Below are 19,065 nucleotides of genomic sequence, written 5' to 3'. Positions count from 1 at the left end.
TACTACTCTCTACTACACACTCTCTACTACACACTGTCTACTACTCTCTACTACTCACTCTCTACTACTCTCTACTTCTCACTCTCTACTTCTCACTATCTACTACTATCTACTACTCACTCTCTACTACACACTCTCTACTACACACTCTCTACTACACGCTCTCTACTACTTGCTCCCTACTACTCGCTCTCTACTACTCTCTACTACTCACTCTCTACTACTCACTCTCTACTACTCACTCTCTACTACTCCCTCTCTACTACTCGCTCTCTACTACTCGCTCTCTACTACTCTCTACTACACACTCTCTACTACACGCTGTCTACTACTCTCTACTACTCACTCTCTACTACTCTCTACTACTCACTATCTACTACTCTCTACTACTCACTCTCTACTACACACTCTCTACTACTCACTCTACTACTCGCTCTCTACTACTCACTCTCTACTACTCACTCTCTACTAGTCTCTCTACCACTCTCTGCTACTCTCTCTACCACTCTCTACTACTCTCGACTACTCACTCTCTACTCTCTATTACTCACTCTCTACTCTCTACCTCTCTACACCTCTCTCTCTACTACTCTCTACCTCTCTACCTCACTACCTCTACACCTCTACCTCTCTCTACCTCTGTCTACACGCACACATATGCACATATATATGCATAAATATGCATATGCATTTATATATATGTATGTGTATATATATATATATATATATATATATATATAAACGCTCCAAAAACCCTTTCCACTACGGGAAGGATACCAGCACTCACAGGGTTTTTTCAGACAACAAATTGGGGAGGTACCTGGAAACATCTGATTAAGATGAGTAGGAGTTTAATACCACCGTGTCATTAGTTTATAGGCCGAATCGCACTGCGGAATGCTACGGTATACTCTAGGAATGTCCATCCATAAGCGGTCTCATTCCTCCGGGGAAACGTCAGTAGCCAAATCAGCGGCCCAGCGAGTTTGGTATCCGTGGCTTGGTAGATGCCCAGAGTGCTAAAGAACCGAGTAGGTCTTAGAGATGAGGCCTTTAGATCCGTCGAATCTACGGGCTAGGGTTTCAAAGGGGGTGAGACGCTGAGTCACTTCCCGGGAGTACTCTGGAGCGGAGAGCCAGTGACGTACTTGGTAGTACTGTAGGCGCTCCTTGTCAGATAGGCAAAAGAACTGTTTACATTGATCAAAAGAGCGAAGAGTAGAGCCCTGGAAAACGTCCTGGAGGACACGGCGACCCTCTTCAGTTCAAGCCTCGAAGGAGCAGGGCTGGAGCGCAGTAGCAAACACCGGGTTGCGTGTGAACGGTGTGTTGGGAGAGGGGAAAGTTGTGAGACCTCGAGAGAGCGCCAATCCATCCCATACCTCTAGGACTGTTCTCGTTGGCGTCGCCAGGTATGCACTGCGTGGGCGTGCTGTACACGGGAGCCAAGCGAGGTCCCAAAGCGGTCTACAAGCCACTGCACTGTCCATGTGGAATCTGTGCTTTTCACTTTCAGGGACTACCCACACCGAAATAAAACGGAGGTGGCAAGCCCAATAATATTCCAGCAGGTTAGGTCAGGCCAGGCCTCCCCGAGATCTGGGAAGCAGGAGTATCTTGTGGGAGAAGCGGGGCGTGATTTCCCCCAGATGAACTTTGCAAGGCTCGAATATCTGCATGTGGAATGGGGGTGGGGAGAGACTGAAACAAATAGAGAATTATAGGGAGAAGGGACATCTTAACAGCATGAAGACGGCCCAACCATGCTAAAGGAAGACCGTCCCACCGTCTCATCTCCTCGCGAACAGAGTTGTGAAACCGAGGCCAATTTGAAGAGGTCCAGGATTAGAGTGTAGGCGTTGAGTCCAAGTCCAGGTATCGTATTGACTCATCAATCCACTGCACAGGGAGCAGATCCCGTAGGCGCTGAACCACCGGTGCTGATAGCGTAAGGTTAAGAGTGTGGGATTTCTCCAAATTAATACGATATCCCGAAGCCGCCTCAAAAGAGGCCAAGAGCTCAGCCACCGCAGGCAGGGAAGACGACGGAGAAGACAAAGATAGCAACAGGTAATCAGCAAAGAGGGAGGCCTTATGTTCCATCCCCCCATACGAATGCCTTGAATATCCCAATGACAGCGGATGGCGATAGCCAGGGGTTCAACAGCAAGCGCAAAAAGAAGGGGAGAGAGCTGGCACCCTCGCCGTGTGCCCCGGTGAATGGAAATAGGGGTGGTGGTAGAGCCGTTAAAACGTATACGAGTAGTGGGTTTAGCGTAAGAGGCCATCAGTTTGGATATAAAGCCCGGTCCCAAGCCAATGTTCTGAAGAACCGCCCATAGGAAACCCTAGTCCACGTGGTTGAACGCCTTCTCGGGGTCAAGGGAGACCATACAGGCAGAGATGGCTCTGATACGCGTGTTTTCCATCCGGTAGGCAATGCGCCGGAAGTTATCAGCGCCCTGACAGTGCCGAATAAATCCCACCTGATCGGGGTCAATTAGTCCCGGTAGATGGAGCTCCAATCTATTTGTTAAAATGTTTGTGAAGAGTTTTGCGTCCGTATTTAACAAGGCAATGGGGCAGAAGGAAGCCGCCAGAATTGGGTTCTTCCCAATCTTAGGGACCAGGACAATCTCAGCCTCATTCATTGTAGGCGAGAGGCCCGTACTATCCGTAAAACTAGTAAAGAGATGGAGTAGATGTTTCCATCACTGTGGATAGTAGACTTGATAAAAAGTAAGAGGAAGACCGTCATGCCCCGGCCTTCTTGCCCGTCGGGAGTTGCTTCAGAGCTTTAGCAAGCTCCTCCTGAGAGATAGATTTGTCAAGTAACCCCTTAAAATAAGGGTCAATAGGATCCCAGGGGCAGGCATCCAGAAACCTCTCAACCACCTCCGGGGAGCAAGAAGCATGAGCACAAAGATCCTTATAGAAGGCCATGAGGGCATTACCCTTATCCCTCTCCATGGTGGCCCAAGAGCCATCAGGACATCTGAGCTTGGAGATGTGAGAGCGAGCAGTCTGGGTTCTCAAGCAAAGCGCCAAGCACGCGCCAACCTTGTCACCCTCAACGTAGAATTTCTGTTTAAGTTTGACAAGCAGCCGCTCAGCCTTATTAGTAAGGTGATTTTGTAGGTTTTTATTACGCCTGAAGGTGAACAAAGGTTTCTCAAAACATTCCTCTCTATCATCATTAACTATCTTCTAGTTTCTGTTGATTATGTTTGGATTTATTATTTTCTTTCTTTTTGTTCATGTTCAGCATAGCCTCTCGGTTATAAAACCTAGCTTGTTTGAATGAGTTCTTTATCAATTTTTTCGGGTAGCCCCTATCACTTAATTTCTTCTTAAGGCCTTCAGAGTGCACATAAAAATCCTCAAGAGTAGTGCAATTCCTGCGAAGACGCAAAAATTCCCCACAGGGGATATTGTCTCTCTGGGCCTTAGGGTGATGGCTTTTATAATGTAGCAGGGTATTTTTATCTGTAGGTTTGCTGTATAATTCTACTGCTAATTTATTTATTTTTAATACAGATGTCTAAGAAATTAATATGGGAGCTACTCCATTGGGAGGTAAATCTAAGATTCTGGTCTCCCAAATTCAACCAAGAGATGAACTCTTCCAATTCATCACTGGCACCGCTCCCAATGAAGATAATATCATCTATGAATCGATGCCAGTGACAGATATTCGCAAAAACTGGGACTAGTTCAATAAAAATATGAACCTGCTTGAATCCTCTGACATAAAGGCAAATTTATGTTCCTTAATACTGTTTTTCTAAAAAGGTTTTTATTTTTAACATGAAAACAGATGCATCTTTTTGAGCAAAAACTGACTGCTGGTTATATTAGTTTGCTGCTGTTGTTGACTTCAGTAATGTTTGGGGGGGCTAGAGGGCCTTGAGAGTCTGAACATGGTGCGGGGTTAAAGATTTGGCTAAAAACTTAATATTCTGTACGTTTTTTAGATCTTTCACCGTCAGGTAACTACATATAAAATAATGGGCAGCTTAAATGAAAAATAAATAAATATAGAAAGTTGTTAGTTGACAGTACATTATGAAACCTCTATTAGGTAATGTACTACAGAGGTCTGTGTGTAACCAGAGAGCCACAGAATTAAATCTTGGTTGGTGCAGTGGGGAATACTGACTTGTGTATTTTTAGTGCTACAAGGTCACAGCCTGTGACAGAAAGCACTGTGAATATGTAAGTCCTCATTTTATACTTGCATTACACACAGTATAAGATAGACTGCTACAAAATGTGCAAAAGGTTTTACAATAAAATGGTCCTTCCAAAATATAGATTTTAGTAATACCCAGACCGTACTTAATGCTATTTTATTTTTTACATAACTGTTCCTTCAACACCTTCTCCAGGATAGTAAGCACTGTGTAAATACAATGACAATTAAAAACATGCACTTCACAGCCCATTTGTTAACTTTTTTCACCACAAGCATCCTTTACGTTTGCAGATTTCGCATCACAATTGCAGATTAAGTCATTGTGTACATTTACATTTCTTTCAGGCAAGCAGCACACTGGCAGAAAGGCAAGTTTAGCTAGCTGTCTGCCAGGCTTCGATTTTACAGCATCAGAGTCCCTGAATGACACTTCAGCTGAAGAGGCTGAGGAATGTGAGTTCCCCTTCCTGTGACTCCACTGCCCCCCTGGGGGTCTGGCCCCACAGATTGAAGACCTCTGGTCTAGATCTTTTGTTATTATGTTTGAGGTGGGCCAGGGAGTCAGCGCAGGATGTGGTCCAATTGTGGAAATCCTTTATGCTTTTACGGAGGCTGCTGCTGGGTTCGGTTCTGGAGGTATTGAGAGCGGTTTTCCAGTCCTTGTCAGTGATGCTGTTCCAGTTTCAGCGGGCTGGTCTGGCGATGGTGTGTGTGCATTTGACCAGGATGGGGATGCTGAACTTGACAAGAGCATGGTGTGTCCAGGGAACTGGTGTAGGCTCGTCGACTCGCATGTTGCAGAAGCTGATGAAAATAGGGTCCAGGAGGTATCCAGCATTGCGGGTAGGTCACTTTACTCATTGGGTGAGGCCCAGGCTTCCCCAGTTTTAAAGGAGTGCTCTTGAGATGGGGTCGGCATTGTCTTCCAGGTGGAAGTTCAGGTCTCCAAGTAGGATGTAATTACTAGCATCGAGGACAAGTAGTGCATCAAAGTCTGTGATGGTGTCGGAGAAGTTGGTGCCCTGTCCCGATGGTCTGTAGCTAAGATTGCTGCTTAGTGTGAAGGTGGCTGTTATGTGGTGCTCGAACGTCAGGTGTTCCATGTTGAGGAGTGCCATGTCCGTTGATGTGGTGCAGCTGATACTGTTCTTGCGGGTGATGATGATTTCATCTCCAGTCTTGTGAAGTCTGTCCTGCCTGGCAATCTTGAAGCCAAGGAGCATGGCTGTGGTGATGTCAGGCGCCAATGCAGAGTTCACCCAGGTTTCCGTGAGAAAAAGTAGGTTGTGCAGCAGGTGTTGATGAGCATGCATTAGAGTGTGGCATTATGTATGGGTGGTTGCAAGACTATGTGAGTGTGCAAGGGTGGAGTGTTGAGTGCTGTCGGTGTGGTGCGTGTTGGGTGTGGCTAAGTGCATGAAAACTTGCAGGAAGTGCAGGAGACTTCTCCCTCAGTGTTGCATGGTGTGGCGAGGCAGCAGTGGCCAGGGTTGAGGGCACGGAGGGTCGCAACAATGTAGTGATGCGAGGGAATCGGCACGGTCCAGGCGCAGACTGGCGGCCTCCAGCCTTGTCAGCATTGGTATCCTTCCCATTTGTCCTGGAACTCCTATCCTTGGTCTGTGCAATTCCTCACCACTCTTGTGTTCTCAGCCTCCATTCCTTTGGTTTTTCCCCCAGAGCTATCTGATCTGCTTTCCAGTTTAGCTTGGCCCTACGTTTATGCCTTTGTTTTGCTGCTGCCCAATCCCTGCTGCTTTTGGCACATGAAACTACAAAGCTTTTGAGTTGTGGATGACTGTTAGTTTGGCTACGAATACAAGCATATAGGTGAGTTATAAGGCCTTAAGCTTTTTCTTCTTTTCATTGAGTGACACCCTTTATTTCAGCACTAATCTTGTGTAGTTCAGGAAGAACATGACGTGAGCTAATTCAATCATTATTTTCCCCAGTTTCCGTGCTACTTTTACGACTGCATCTCTTTAATTCATCAGATTTTGGATTATTGGTCCTAGGGAAGCAGCACTCCCACAACCCTGGATGTGCTCTCTCCACCACAGATGACCTCTGTAAGCACCATTGTTTTCAACCACTGTTCCAGGAGTAGCTAGAGGTGTATGCTTTACCAGTCCTTCCATTATATTGACTGTTTGAGGATGCTTCTCTGGGCTTCTCCTTCCACTTCGTCCTCTTTCTCCTTCGGTAGTTTGGAGGATGCCATCAGCAGGTTCACTTTTGTTTCCAGGTCTCAGACTGTGTCCTGCCACATTATGAATTTGTTAATGTTCAATGAAAAGTGGCTTGCCTGGGACGTATGTTTGCTTTGGAGCAACCGGTGACTTAATAGTCCTTAGTACTTCATGAATTCCACATACTGGTGCAAAATTGCAGCAAGGTTTTTGTAAAGAACTAAAATGTCTGTGTCCTCAATTTAATGTTTCCTTTACTCCAGGTTGTGGTATGGTGCTGATGAACGGTCCACAGTGCTGGAACTTGTATGTACTACCATTCCATGTACTGCTGCTGCTCAGCTACCATCCAGTAACTACACTGAAGTTAGCATACATTATATTCATAAACAAAAAGCATGTTTGGCAGTAAAACTTAAAAAAACTGCAGCCAAAAAGGCTTGTATCCTGCTTATGTTCTTGTCCATGTTGTAGTCATTCTGGTGACTCTATTGTTCTGGGAATGCACAGGTTGGAACCACCTATGTCTCTACAGACTCATCATTTTTCTCCAGTATTCTAGTTGGGATCGTACCATAGAACCCAAAACAAGAGTGATCTCAGGGCACAGATGTGCAGCCGGCAACTGACCCATTTGCTTAAACTTGATTTAGGTTCTAGAGTACTGGAAAGTCTAATTGTTCATGATCGTTTTGGAGCGCTTCATCTAAGTATAAAAACGGAAGCAATTTGTACCAATTTTGCCCGCATTTACTCCTTGTATTGTCTTTCAGGCAAAGATGGCTACGTTACCCAGTATGTCAATGCACAGCCCAAGTGGGCTGTCCTGCTTGGATCCACAGAAGAGCACAACCTTTCCAGTAATCAGGCAAAGCCAGAAGGAGAAATTTAGGTAAGAGCTTTAACGAGATTTAGATGTGTAAATGGATATTTTGTTCTAATTACTACAGATCGTCTAAAATGGGGGACAAACTGTGCAGATCTTTGAACATAGATTATTGTATACATATTTACGCTTCAGTCTTCAATTATATTTTTGTCAAATGTGTCCGAGGCTTATGAAGTCCATTCTGTTTTTAATTGTTGATTGCTTGTAAAGGTGGACAAATTCCATACCAAGTAAGAACTGCACAGTGTGGGCATTTTAACACGCTTGATAAAAGTGTAATTTGTCACTGCATAATTCTCTTATGCAGAATGGAGCGAAGGTCTCTCTTGCTTCCTTCCATGAATGATCTCTCTTGGATGAGAAGTGGCTTATAAATCACAGCAAGCCTCCTGGCTACCCCACAGATATTTGCCCAGGCAAAGCACTAAAAAGAGAGCATTTTAGCTTACCCTCCGATTGGATGTGTTCTTAGTGCCGCTATCTCCCCCAGGGATTATATATTGACCTTTTTCACTACTTTCTTATATTTCTAAACATTTGGAAAGAGCAGTTACCATCAAGTTGAAGGATTTTGCGGGGTAGAACAGTCACTTCTTTGACCCTCACTAATTCATTTTCCATCATGGTTTTAATATCGAACCGGTGGTGGTCTCACTACTATGCGAACGTAGGTCTATCGCTGATGGTGGCAGTGGCTGAGCAATGGTCTTATTGGACCTGCCTGTGGCCTTCACTACTACGGACTACCATACTCTGGGCCATATTCATAAGGAACTATCGCCGACTTAACAGCACTTTATTGCAGCCAAAGTTGCGATAATCTTATCGCCCCAATCACAAGCTGGTGTTAACAGCCCACAGCACCAGTTTACCCGCGATAGCAGCCGCAAAAAACATCGCCACGGATGACCCCCGCAACTATCGCTAATAAGATGCAGAGTAGGCGTTCCCGTGCCAAAAGCCACGACAACACCACTCCACAACATTCACAACGAACAGCCAGAACTCCGATGAGAACACAAAACAGGCGATAAGGCACGTTAGCAGCAGGAAAATAACACCTGCTCTGACCTGGTGCTAAGTCAGACAACTGCCTGCACCACGAAAGGGAGCCCAGCCCACAGCCATAACGGAAGGGCAGCAGATGCCATGGAGCCACTGGTCATGCAGCGCGGACACCCAAGAGGGCCACAACACCCACTGCTACCACCCTAGGAGCCCATACAGCACCCGGAACACCCCCCCCCCCCCCAGACCACCACCCAGGCAGCGCTGACAAAGACAGCGGACCCCCAGGAAACACACCAGCCTCACAGACCCAACACCTGACAATGTCATTGCCCAATACAGGCTCCAAACGACAACCATCGCAGGCACCAACACAGCGGACAACCAACATCCCAGCCCACACAAAGCTGCTGGCTGTGCTTCACCTGTTGGCCCCTGGTACCCCCCAACCAACACCCACTACAGTCGGAGGAGTCACACAGCCAGCCACATCCCAGACCCTCACACCTGTCCTGGACATCACCATCAGCCTGGTACCCCAGTCCCCATACATCCAACATAATGCGCAGGTTCCGCTGGAGACCAAGCAAGGACCATACGCCATAGCTGGATGCACGCACGTTTTGGGAGCAATCCACAGCACACATGTCCTACCTGTGCCCCCTGGTGACACAGCACACAATCACTGCAACTGAAAGCCCACGTCTCACATCAATGTGCAGGCAACAGCCGAGCACATGGAACCTCCACCGATGTCGCCTACAAATTCCCTGCCTGTGTGCATGATACCTTCATCCTCCGACAGTCCATCAGCACCCAGCGTTACCAGGATGGCACCAAGGTAAATGTACACTCCCTTGGCAAGTACAAAATGAACACCCCACCCACCTGAACTCCACAACCATGCAACTCACAACACTGGCAATGCACACGACACAAAATCACAACCAACATGCAAAACAACATGCCCACCCACCAGACACGACAGAACAACTCACAACGTCAACCTGGGCAAGTCGTGAACATGAGCCATCAACGGCATGGCACCCCAGCCACACAATAGCCAAATGTGGGGAGAGGTGGCAACCAGGCATGTGTGGAGGGGGCAAGTGACCCATGAATTGGTAAGTACACAATTCCAAGAGTGGCGGAGATGTGCTGGACAGACTGCAGCATGCGGAACACACCCATATCCATGGCGACATACACCGCTGGTGTGTGGAATGTAGTGGACAGCAGACGCAACCATGTCACCCCAGCCAGTGGGGGAGTTCACGGAAATGTTGCCTGTTACGTCCCCCCCACAAGCATGAAAGGAGTGGGATGGCCCGGCGTAGGCCATGCCAGCGTAGGGGTGTGAATGAAAAGCATGTAGCCCCGGGCATGGTCCTCTTCCGGAAAGCCCAACATCTCTGCCAGGGCGGCGCCAAACACCACGCCACAAGGCCGATGCTTTCCTCGTGAGCGGAGTTGCCTGCGATCATGTGTGCCTTCTGTACCCCCGCCCGCTGGACCCCGAAGCCTTCAGGCCCGCCCCTGCACAGCCAGGCCACACTGATCACCTTCCAACATCAGCGTGTGTCAGGGAGGGCCCACCACTTGCCTGCGCAAGCTCCAAGCCCAAGTGCCGCGTCCTTGGCAGCCTCTCAGACCATCATGGCCTCCACGGCACAGGCCTGTTTTAGACCTTTCTCGTTGACGTACTCTACTGCCGCCTCCACCCTACACTGTGGTCAAGTAGGTCACTCATTTGGAACGGAGTCTTGATTACACGATGGCATATGTTCATTGCAGAATTTACATCAGTGTACTCCCTTCGACGTGGTGCCACCAACTCTGTGCATAGCATCATAACCACACGTGTCTGTGGGCCTTCGCGGACTATTGCCCTCGGCCTACGCTGCGTACGAGTAGGTCACAGAATTGGAACTGAACATCGATTTTTCGACGGCAGATTACATATCCTCGCACACAAGGAGAGGCGTGAGAGGATGACGCGTTGCAGGATCATCGTTACGGAGGTGATCGAACACTACCGACAACTGCCCTGTTGCCACTAACTCTGTGCATCGCGAGCCAACGACAGGTGGCTGTGGGCCCTTGTTGACCGCTGCCCCCGGCCTACACTGTGGTTGAATAGGTCACACACACCTTCAAATTCATCCTCGATTTGTTTATGGAAGACTTCATGTCATTGTACAGGCCTCATCGCAGACTGCATCCCCTTTCAGCCCCGGTGCCAAGATGTCTGTTCTCCGAGACCCATGGTCACTTTCTAGGTGGAGTTTGGGGGTGACTGAGTCCATGGACTTGGGGTTTTCGTCACCATCATGGTGGTGATACTGACTTCGTGGCAAAAATGAGGCTGTGGCATTCCACCCCACCATTTGCTGCTTCCGGATAACATCAGACCTTTCGTCTCATGCCCTGGAGGACACCTTCCACTGTCCTCCACAACACTCCGCAACATACACCTCGGACATTGATGAGGACCTGCTCAGGTCGCATGGCCCATCTGACTGCACCGCAAGTCACCGTCCTGTGGCAGGGTCGCTGTGCCCGTTGCTGTGCATCCGGGGCCAATTAATCTGTGCAGCTCACGTCAGGGACCCTGTCTGAATGAATATTGGAAGACCTCTGTGACGGTGGTCCTGGGGTCATCGACGCCATGTGCATGTGGCCCTGCACAGTCCGCTGCCTCAGGCCTCAACTGCAGACCACGAGGGCTCACACATCAAATCGAGTCCTGACCGGCCTGGACATCGCATCACTGCAGGAGGCACACGCCACCTCCGCCAGGACAACCTCCAACCGCCATCTGCCAGAGTTGAAACGGTGGTCCTGACAAACCTACGGAGTTGCAAAACCCCTGTTGTGGAAGCCATCATCAGACTGATACCCTGCTCAGCACTCCAGGTGCCACTGACTCAGTGCCCTGCAAGCCATCGTCCGTTACTGATTGTGTTTTCTGCTGTGGAGAGGCTGCGCAGCAATGTCATCTCAAGCAGTGTGGGAGACCTGGGACGTTGTTGAGGAAGCTGATGCAGGTCTCACACACCACACTGCATCTGCATCAGGAATATCTCGAAGGGACACAGTCCGAGACTTTTTCTTCACATAAGCGCGCTCATCTCTAGTGCCCCAACCACAGTGCACTGCAACTCACGGACACTTCTGTTTGCATGTTGTGTGTCCTCTGGACTTTCTCCGTCTCCCTCCATGTTGCTCAGCAGTCGACTCTGTTATGCAGGTGTTTTCAGTTCCCGTTGCACTGGTGTTCACTGTTCAAGTGGTTGCCAGCACCAAGCACTCCGTGCCTGCTAGCTTACACTCACCCCACACACATCCAGCACAGGCGTCACTGTACATGTGGCCCTGCCAATAAAGGCGCCGGGTGCACATGCCCTTAGCCAGTTCAACATGATATATGCGTGTGTCCCTGTGGTCTTGTATGCATGAAGGCCCTGGGCCCTACAACATTACGTTGTGCTGTGTACAGCGGATGCAGACATGTCACAGCAGGCAGCGGGTTGGAGCTTGGACATGTAGTTTTGTCGTAACCCACTCAATTCGTAAGGGGAGTGGGCTGGGCCGTCTTAGGCAGAGCCGACGTGGGTATGTGACTGCTATTTGCGTGCCCCTGGGCATGGTTCTGTACTGTGAATATGCATGTGTCTCTATGGCTGTGTGGGTCTCCTTTGTGGGGTGTGGGTAGTCCCTGAAGTGTACCAACGTATGTGATCTAGTTCGCCTTCCATGGGTTCGGACCCCAACCACACCTGTTCGGTCACTTCCTTTTGGCGTGCTGACACATGGCAACGGGGTGCCATGTGTGGGTGTGGGAAGTGTTGTGAGCCAGCTGTGCTTGCAGGTGCTTCCTGCTGTGTGGTCTGTTGTAGGCTCTGTGTCCTCCTCTGAGTAGCTTGTCTGACCGGGTCCTGGTGGTGGGTTGCGTGGGATGTCCATGGTCTGTTGTAGGGCGTTGTTGTCGAAGGTGTGGTGGTCCTCTCCGGCATCACAGATGTGTTGTCTTGTGTGCTCTGCTGGAGGTGTTGTGTGCCCCTCTGCAATGTGAGGGGGAGATGCATGTTGACATTGTGTTGACATGTATGTTTGCGCATTGTTCTGGTCTTCATGCAGACTGTATGACAATGTACATTGTGACTGTTCGTAAGGTGCTGAATTCTGGTGCGGGACAGTGTACATTTGGACTACATGACGGATGTGAGGTCCTACGCGTACATTTCCATTTCACAGTTTCGTGCTCTGTCAGATGTAGTAGTCATGTTTCTGTGCATGTGCGGAGCCAGTTGTGTCCTCTGTTCTGCAGTGTCAGCTATGCGCATTGTACCACGTTGTCATCAATGTGGGTGTGCTGTTTGTGCTATGTATGTGTGCTGCAGTGTGCCAAGGGGATCAGGGACATGATCCTGGGTAATTGTGGGTGTGTAGTGTGCTACGCCTCATTGTGCATGTGTGCCATTGTGCCCTTCTCCCCCATCCCCCCAGGCCCTGTTCGTTACTCACCCTGTTGATGTTTTGTCAGGTCCTCTCGAGCTGTATCCGTACTCCCTTCACCTTGCACCTTCTCCACACTGATAACTGTGGCCTCGGTTTCCTCCAGCTCCTCCTGTGGCGCAGGGCTGCCACCTCCTGTCGCCGTTGCTGCCTTCCTGTGGCAGCTGGTTTGTGCCTGGTTTCGGTTGTCATGTCATGCCTGCGCCTCTTGACCTCCTGGATTGGCCTCCTCGGCACTCCGACTGCATTCCAGGTGGTCTGCTTGTGGGTCAGTTGTTGGTAGTGTTCTGTCGCCTCCGTGACGCTGGTCTTGTTTTCCTGCGGTCTGCACCCCGTCTTCCTCTCCCTATTCTCCTTGGCCTTCCCCAACCCTGTTGTTCCTTGCTGGTGGTCTGTGGGGGTTGTGGGGTTCGCGTTGGCCTCTGCGCTGGGTCAGGTTGCATCCATCTGGTGTGTTGTTTCTGTGTGTTTTATGATGCATTTTTCCGCTGGACGCATGGTATTTGCAAGCCTGTGGCTGTTTTTCATGACTTTTTGTACCGCGATTGGCCTCGTCTCATTTTTTTTGCGTTCGCATTTTTGCAGCGTGGCGTTGGATTTTGGCCGGCGATTTGATGCATTATCTGGTGACTATCACATGCTACTGCCACGTTGTGAATACTTGGTTGGCACGGCATAATTTTCCCGCGTTGGGCTGCGATGTTGAGAGTTGTGTTAGGCTACTCTTGCGTTAGTTATCACACGTTCTTGTGAATATACCCCTCTGTTTCTTGGGCTGGCTGATGGCACCACAAGTGGTGATAGAGCACAATCAGTCAGGCTTGGGCCCTATTCCTCAGACCCTAAGCCGGTGGGCGGTGCACCTCAAGACTCTTTGCTTTCTATTTGTATTTGTAACCTCTTGCCTGCCTTAAGCTAGAAGTTTTTGTTTTCAGGTATCCTAATGACACCCATATACTTTTGAAGCTTTTCCAAACTAGGAGTGATAAGAGGTCTGACCCCAGGATGATGGATAGGTAGATAGACATACAGGGAGATGCAAAAGTCAGTTTCCCGTAGGGCGCGTCACCCTGAATGGAAATGCTGGAGCGGGAATTGGTTTAAATAATGGTTACTATTTCACACAGGACTAATCCCCTCTCAATTTCTCCTAGTTTCCATTTCTAGTGCGATGGACCTTGGACGCCATATTAGAGAAGATCAGGAGCAAATTATCGCATAATTCATAATCACAATTTCTACTCTATATTCAGTCAATAATGTGAGATTTAGTTAGTTTGTAAGAGTTTTATTTCCATTCAAAGTTAACCAAAATATATTTTATTCGATTCGTTCAATATTTTAGTCATTTAACAGAAGCGGTTAGATCAAAATCATAATAATTCATTAGGCGTTTTCCATAAAGGAAACAATCCCTATTGTAAGAATGGGCAAAATGTGTCAGTAAGAACCCATGAAGAGTTCAAGTTCAAGAGAAAAGAGTGAGATCGAGCATAAAGCTCAAAATTCAATTAATCAGCAACAGCAGAAAATCCCATAAAGAGAGGTTCGCAAAACTCAGTAGAGGCTCAAAGCAGTAAGGAATCCAGCAGGATATTCATGCAGTAGCAACCGCAATCAGCAATAAGGTCTGGAAAGATGCCAAGTCAGCATTCAGAATTAAGCCTTCAGCCTTCAGCATTCAGCCTCAAGAGTGGGTAATCTTCCATGAATGCACTAATATAAACATCCCCAAAAAAATGTTGCAGTCCATGTTACATCTTCTCCTCCTTTTCGGTATTCTTCTGACTCACTCCTACCTGTGTCAGAGTCAGATGGACAGTTATAATCAACTGTGAAACTTTATTGTTACTATAACTACATATGAAGGCTTCCGATTTCAAACCTCCTTTCCCACGGACATGACATCTCTAACCTTCTAATAAAACAACTTGTATGTTAGCTTAACAATGAACTATGTACAATTTTAACATCAGCTGTAATGATAACATTATAAGCACCATACCTTCCATTAGAATATAAAAAATATGCTAAAATTTCAACATTTCAGTTCAACATTGCATTTTTTTGTGTGACTATTTTCATTAGCCCATTAAATGATAACGTTTCTAAGCAAACATTTTGAACATTATTGTTTTAATCAGAAACATTTTGCAGTTATGTGAAGCATTTTTTAAAGGCATGGCCATGCAGAGGTCAAGATCTGAACATTTTATTAGTTTTTCAGCACATCTAATCAGGCTACTTGTGAAGTAATGCTGTTTTGAGGTCTACTACGAATCAGTATAATTGCCTATTACAAATTGAACATTTTTTTAAAGTATTTTTAGTTTAGTATAAACTGCACGTTAATATTGCACATATAATTTTAACTATTTTATTTTGCATTTTAATATACCTCCCTTTTAGCAACATATACAAAATTAGCACTGGCAAAATCAATAGTTCTGGTTTTATTGTGCGTATGCATACAAACACAGACATGTAAAATTGTGCACAAACTATTAGGGCTGTGCCTCTTTGCAACCTTACTCTTTCTGTGCCTCTAATGTATCTGCCCTACTTCCCAAACTTGCAGTGTTGCTCTCAAACCTTGAGAATAAAAAACTGTGGAAATGCAATAGTGGGGACTAAAAATGAGGCCACTGACATAGGCTCCATTTATCAATGTGTTTTGAAGTCTCTAGATTTTACCACACTTTCACTGGTATAGCATGAATATCGATCAATAAAGTAAGGAATTGAAAGGACTTGAACATGATTTGTCCAATCCAGTTTAAAAGGGCTGGGGAGTTTTATGTTGTGTTTCTTTACAATAATGGTTCTACGATAAGTCATTATTGTGGGTAGAGAAGGTGCAATGTTGCAGTAGTTTCAATGTCCTCATCCTTAACGTTTTGAGCCTGTACCCATGCCATGAATGGCCCATGAGTTAGTCTCTGAAATGTGACCTTTTTTTTCTTTTGGATTCCTCACACATGACAATTATATGTGCCCGCTGAGGACCACTGAGTTATGGTTGAGACCCAGATCACGGCTCTGAGGTCAGGAGAGGTGCACATATGTGCCCTTCATAGCTAGCGTGAATACTATCAAATGGATTGCCCTTGATGGACGGTGGTGACTGTGTGTTCATTTAAAATGGCAGGACAGGCCTTTATACCTGTTCCCTGTATGGGGTGGCTTGCCTACTGACCTTGCCTTTTAGAATGACCTCTCCATCATCCCGATGCAACTCTTGAAATAATTCTTCAGGCAGTTACAACAATGCTGACCAAATCGATCTTCCGTGGGAAACAACCCTTGTAAGATAAGCAGTAATGACAGAAGAGTTCTTGCAGTCCCGATCCTTATATGTCCTACCTTGTGGCCCAAGCACACTATGCGAAATGCTGGTTTCTAAACCCTGCAGCACAAACGCATGTAAAAGTGGAGAAAACGCTGGTTAGGCTAGACTCTCCATCTACCATAAGCCTAATTATCGACATGATAACATAGATGTAATCGCAACTACGGCTTGGGCATGGTGGAACATAGCAGGTCATTTGGGCCTGTACAGGCTCTCGTCCCCTCTTCTGCCACCAGAGAATAGGTGACTTACTTCCGGAAGAGTCAGTTATAGATCTACAAGAATTTGGGGATAAGGGGGGGGTAATTCATTGGCGATACTGATGTATCACTGACTATGACCTGAGGCTAGGGCGGTGCTTCCAGACTTTCCTAAGTCCTTACAAGAGCTGGAGGCATTACCCAATCTTATTCGGATGGAGGTCATGGCTAAGGTGATCTCCTGTTTGCACAGAGAGGTGCTGCAAGCTCAGACTTTCCTGGATTAACACAGCTTTTTTACATATTGCATCAAGCTGTCCTGCCATAACTACATTTTGAGGTAAAGTGTTTTCAATACTATCTGAGATGCTGGGAACAGATATAGCCCCCACCTCATAGATAACCCTGCTATGATTTACACCAGCTATGCCCAGTGGATCACTAAACTTTGTATCTATGGCTCTGCTATTGGCTAAGAAACAAGTTGTGCTATGCTGGATGAGTCCCAGGTTCCCTACTGATGAAGCATGGCTGACAGACGTAGTATATTGCAGTATGATGACTGAAGAATACAGAGATTCAGTATATCCTAAAGCAAGACCAAAGAACGTTTGGGAGCCATAAAGAGCTTACATGTGATCAAAAGATATAGGCTCATTTTTATAGTGCATGGTAGAGAGGGAGAAGGAGGGGACGGGGGGTGCTGCTACAGAGATTCAAACCATACTGTCCTGATGAATGTGAGATAAGCTGTATTGACATTTTATTATGAACACCTGACTGCTGGACATCATGGGAGTGAACTATTGAAATGTTTTGATTTTCAAATTTACAGCAATGGTTTTGAAAGAATATTTTGAATTGTGTATTTTAGTTGCTGTGTTTTTGGATTCACTTATCCAAAATAAACTTGATTAATTGGTCTGCCCCTCCCCCCCCCCCCCCAAACAGATGGACTCCAGTCTTTGGCAATCTGGTCCTTTGCTGCAATCACTTCTCATGTTAAGCACATATGTGAGCTATATGAATGAAGTAGCAAGAGCCTGGAGTTTTTGTAGGTGCCACATATGACTGTAGGCACATTAGATTCCATATTGCAATCTTTTTATATTTTGGGGTATCTGATTACAGTGGGCTGGGCTTGCTACCACTAAATCAATCAGTAACTCTACTGACTGATACTTTAAGTCAAACAATATACATATGTGAGGAGCAATGTCCTCAGTGTTTTCAATATCAGAAGAAACTGTAGTAGCAATCAATCCTTTTTATACTAAATATTATTATAATTTATATATGTATGTCTATCTATCTATCTTTTTTAATTAGTATCCTACATGTAACACACTTGTATACGTTTGTGCTTATTATATTCAATAAACATGTTCAATTCATCCCACGAACACCTGTATCACAAATTTCGCATGTTAGGCAACACACAAACAGTTTCTACAAATGTGGTAAAAGAAGGGGACTGAAAGAGCAAATCAATGTTCCAGGATGTCTTGCTGACCACTGCAGGTGACACTGGGGAATATTCTGGGACCCAGGGCTGGTGTCCTTCGCAGGCCAGACAGCTTCTCAGTTAGATGAAGGGAAATCATGTGAGAGGTCTGCCACTTTCTGCCGAAAGTGCAGGGGATCATCTTTGTTTGAGGAGCCGACATACAGGAGAACCAAGTCTGCCTTGTGGAAGAGCTGCCGAGAGACAGCAAAAGAAAGTACAAGTAAACGCACTGTAAGTACCAAAGGATGAACAGCACTGCAAGAATCTGTGGTGAGCTCCTAAACCTTTGGCTGCTTCAGTGCCTGTCCTTGCTGCCCCCAGTTCGTCCTTCAGAGTGTCTCAGCCCTATTCTCAGGCCTGGAATAGTTTTGGTGGGATGCTAGATTAATCTGAAAATAAGCATTTACCGAGTTAGGAGCTCTGTAAGACTGGGACCTTCCAGTCCATGAGCCCTGAGTGGCTACCCCATTAACTTCCTGAAACATGACGCACAATTGCCTGCAACAGTGACTAGCAATTTTCTTGTGGCTGGAGGAACTGTGTGGATCAGTAAAAGTGCTCTGGTGTGACCTGTGTCCAATTCACCGCTGGAAACAGGGAATCCTAGAGTGCTGGCACCAGCCGTCAACTTCAGCACCCCTGCGATATTCCCCTCCATTGGCTAGTGATACATCTCCGCTTAACCCGCCCTTGTCAGGCTGGGATCCTTTCTTGTTTCTGCAGTGTTTTTATTATGGCCTGTGACACAGCATCTGTAACTGTAACATTACCAGGCCTGGCTGCGACCACACTTCGAGCTTGTAGGAGCAGAAGAGTAGAGGCCGGGCTAGAGAAATGAAGGTTATGTGTTTGCCCAGCTGACTTACAGCAGTACACCTCTTGGACTGCTTGCCTTGCACCAATCACGAGGTGATTGGTCCTGCGGAGGACTTTGCCAGTGTAAGGACTGCCATTTAAATCATGCAAATGTGAGGGTGGCAGGGCGGATTCTCCATTAGGGCTTTGTGGCTGCGCCCCCTGAAATTCTTTGGAGATACAATTGCATCTCTAAACAAATCAATGTATTTAAGTCTGGGCTGTCTGTCCCAGGCTGCCTGCCCCCCCCCCCCTTGCTCTGATGTAGTAGACAGAAGCCAAGCAGTAAATCAATGTTCTTAGCTGTGACACACGATGTAGCGCTTAGTGCCTTAAAGCCCTTCGTAATGAATCA

At 46.9% G+C, this 19,065-nt stretch overlaps 1 protein-coding gene across 2 annotated transcripts in view; it reads left to right on the top strand.

Moving 5' to 3' along the window:
- Positions 1 to 19,065, top strand: part of TTC29 (tetratricopeptide repeat domain 29) — a 1,075,828-nt gene that overhangs the window by 78,510 nt on the left and 978,253 nt on the right. For both annotated transcript variants that reach the window (XM_085643268.1, XM_085643267.1), the window contains exon 2: positions 7,158 to 7,276. In XM_085643268.1, coding sequence (XP_085499394.1) covers positions 7,164 to 7,276 — 113 coding nt within the window. In that variant the 5' untranslated portion in view covers positions 7,158 to 7,163. The remainder of the gene's footprint in view (positions 1 to 7,157; positions 7,277 to 19,065) is intronic.

This window comes from Triturus cristatus, chromosome 2_2 (assembly GCF_964204655.1).
Source record: "Triturus cristatus chromosome 2_2, aTriCri1.1, whole genome shotgun sequence".
In the NCBI taxonomy this organism is placed as follows: domain Eukaryota; kingdom Metazoa; phylum Chordata; class Amphibia; order Caudata; family Salamandridae; genus Triturus; species Triturus cristatus.
Note: the sequence above shows the minus strand (reverse complement) of the source record. Positions and strands in the feature narration are given on the sequence as shown.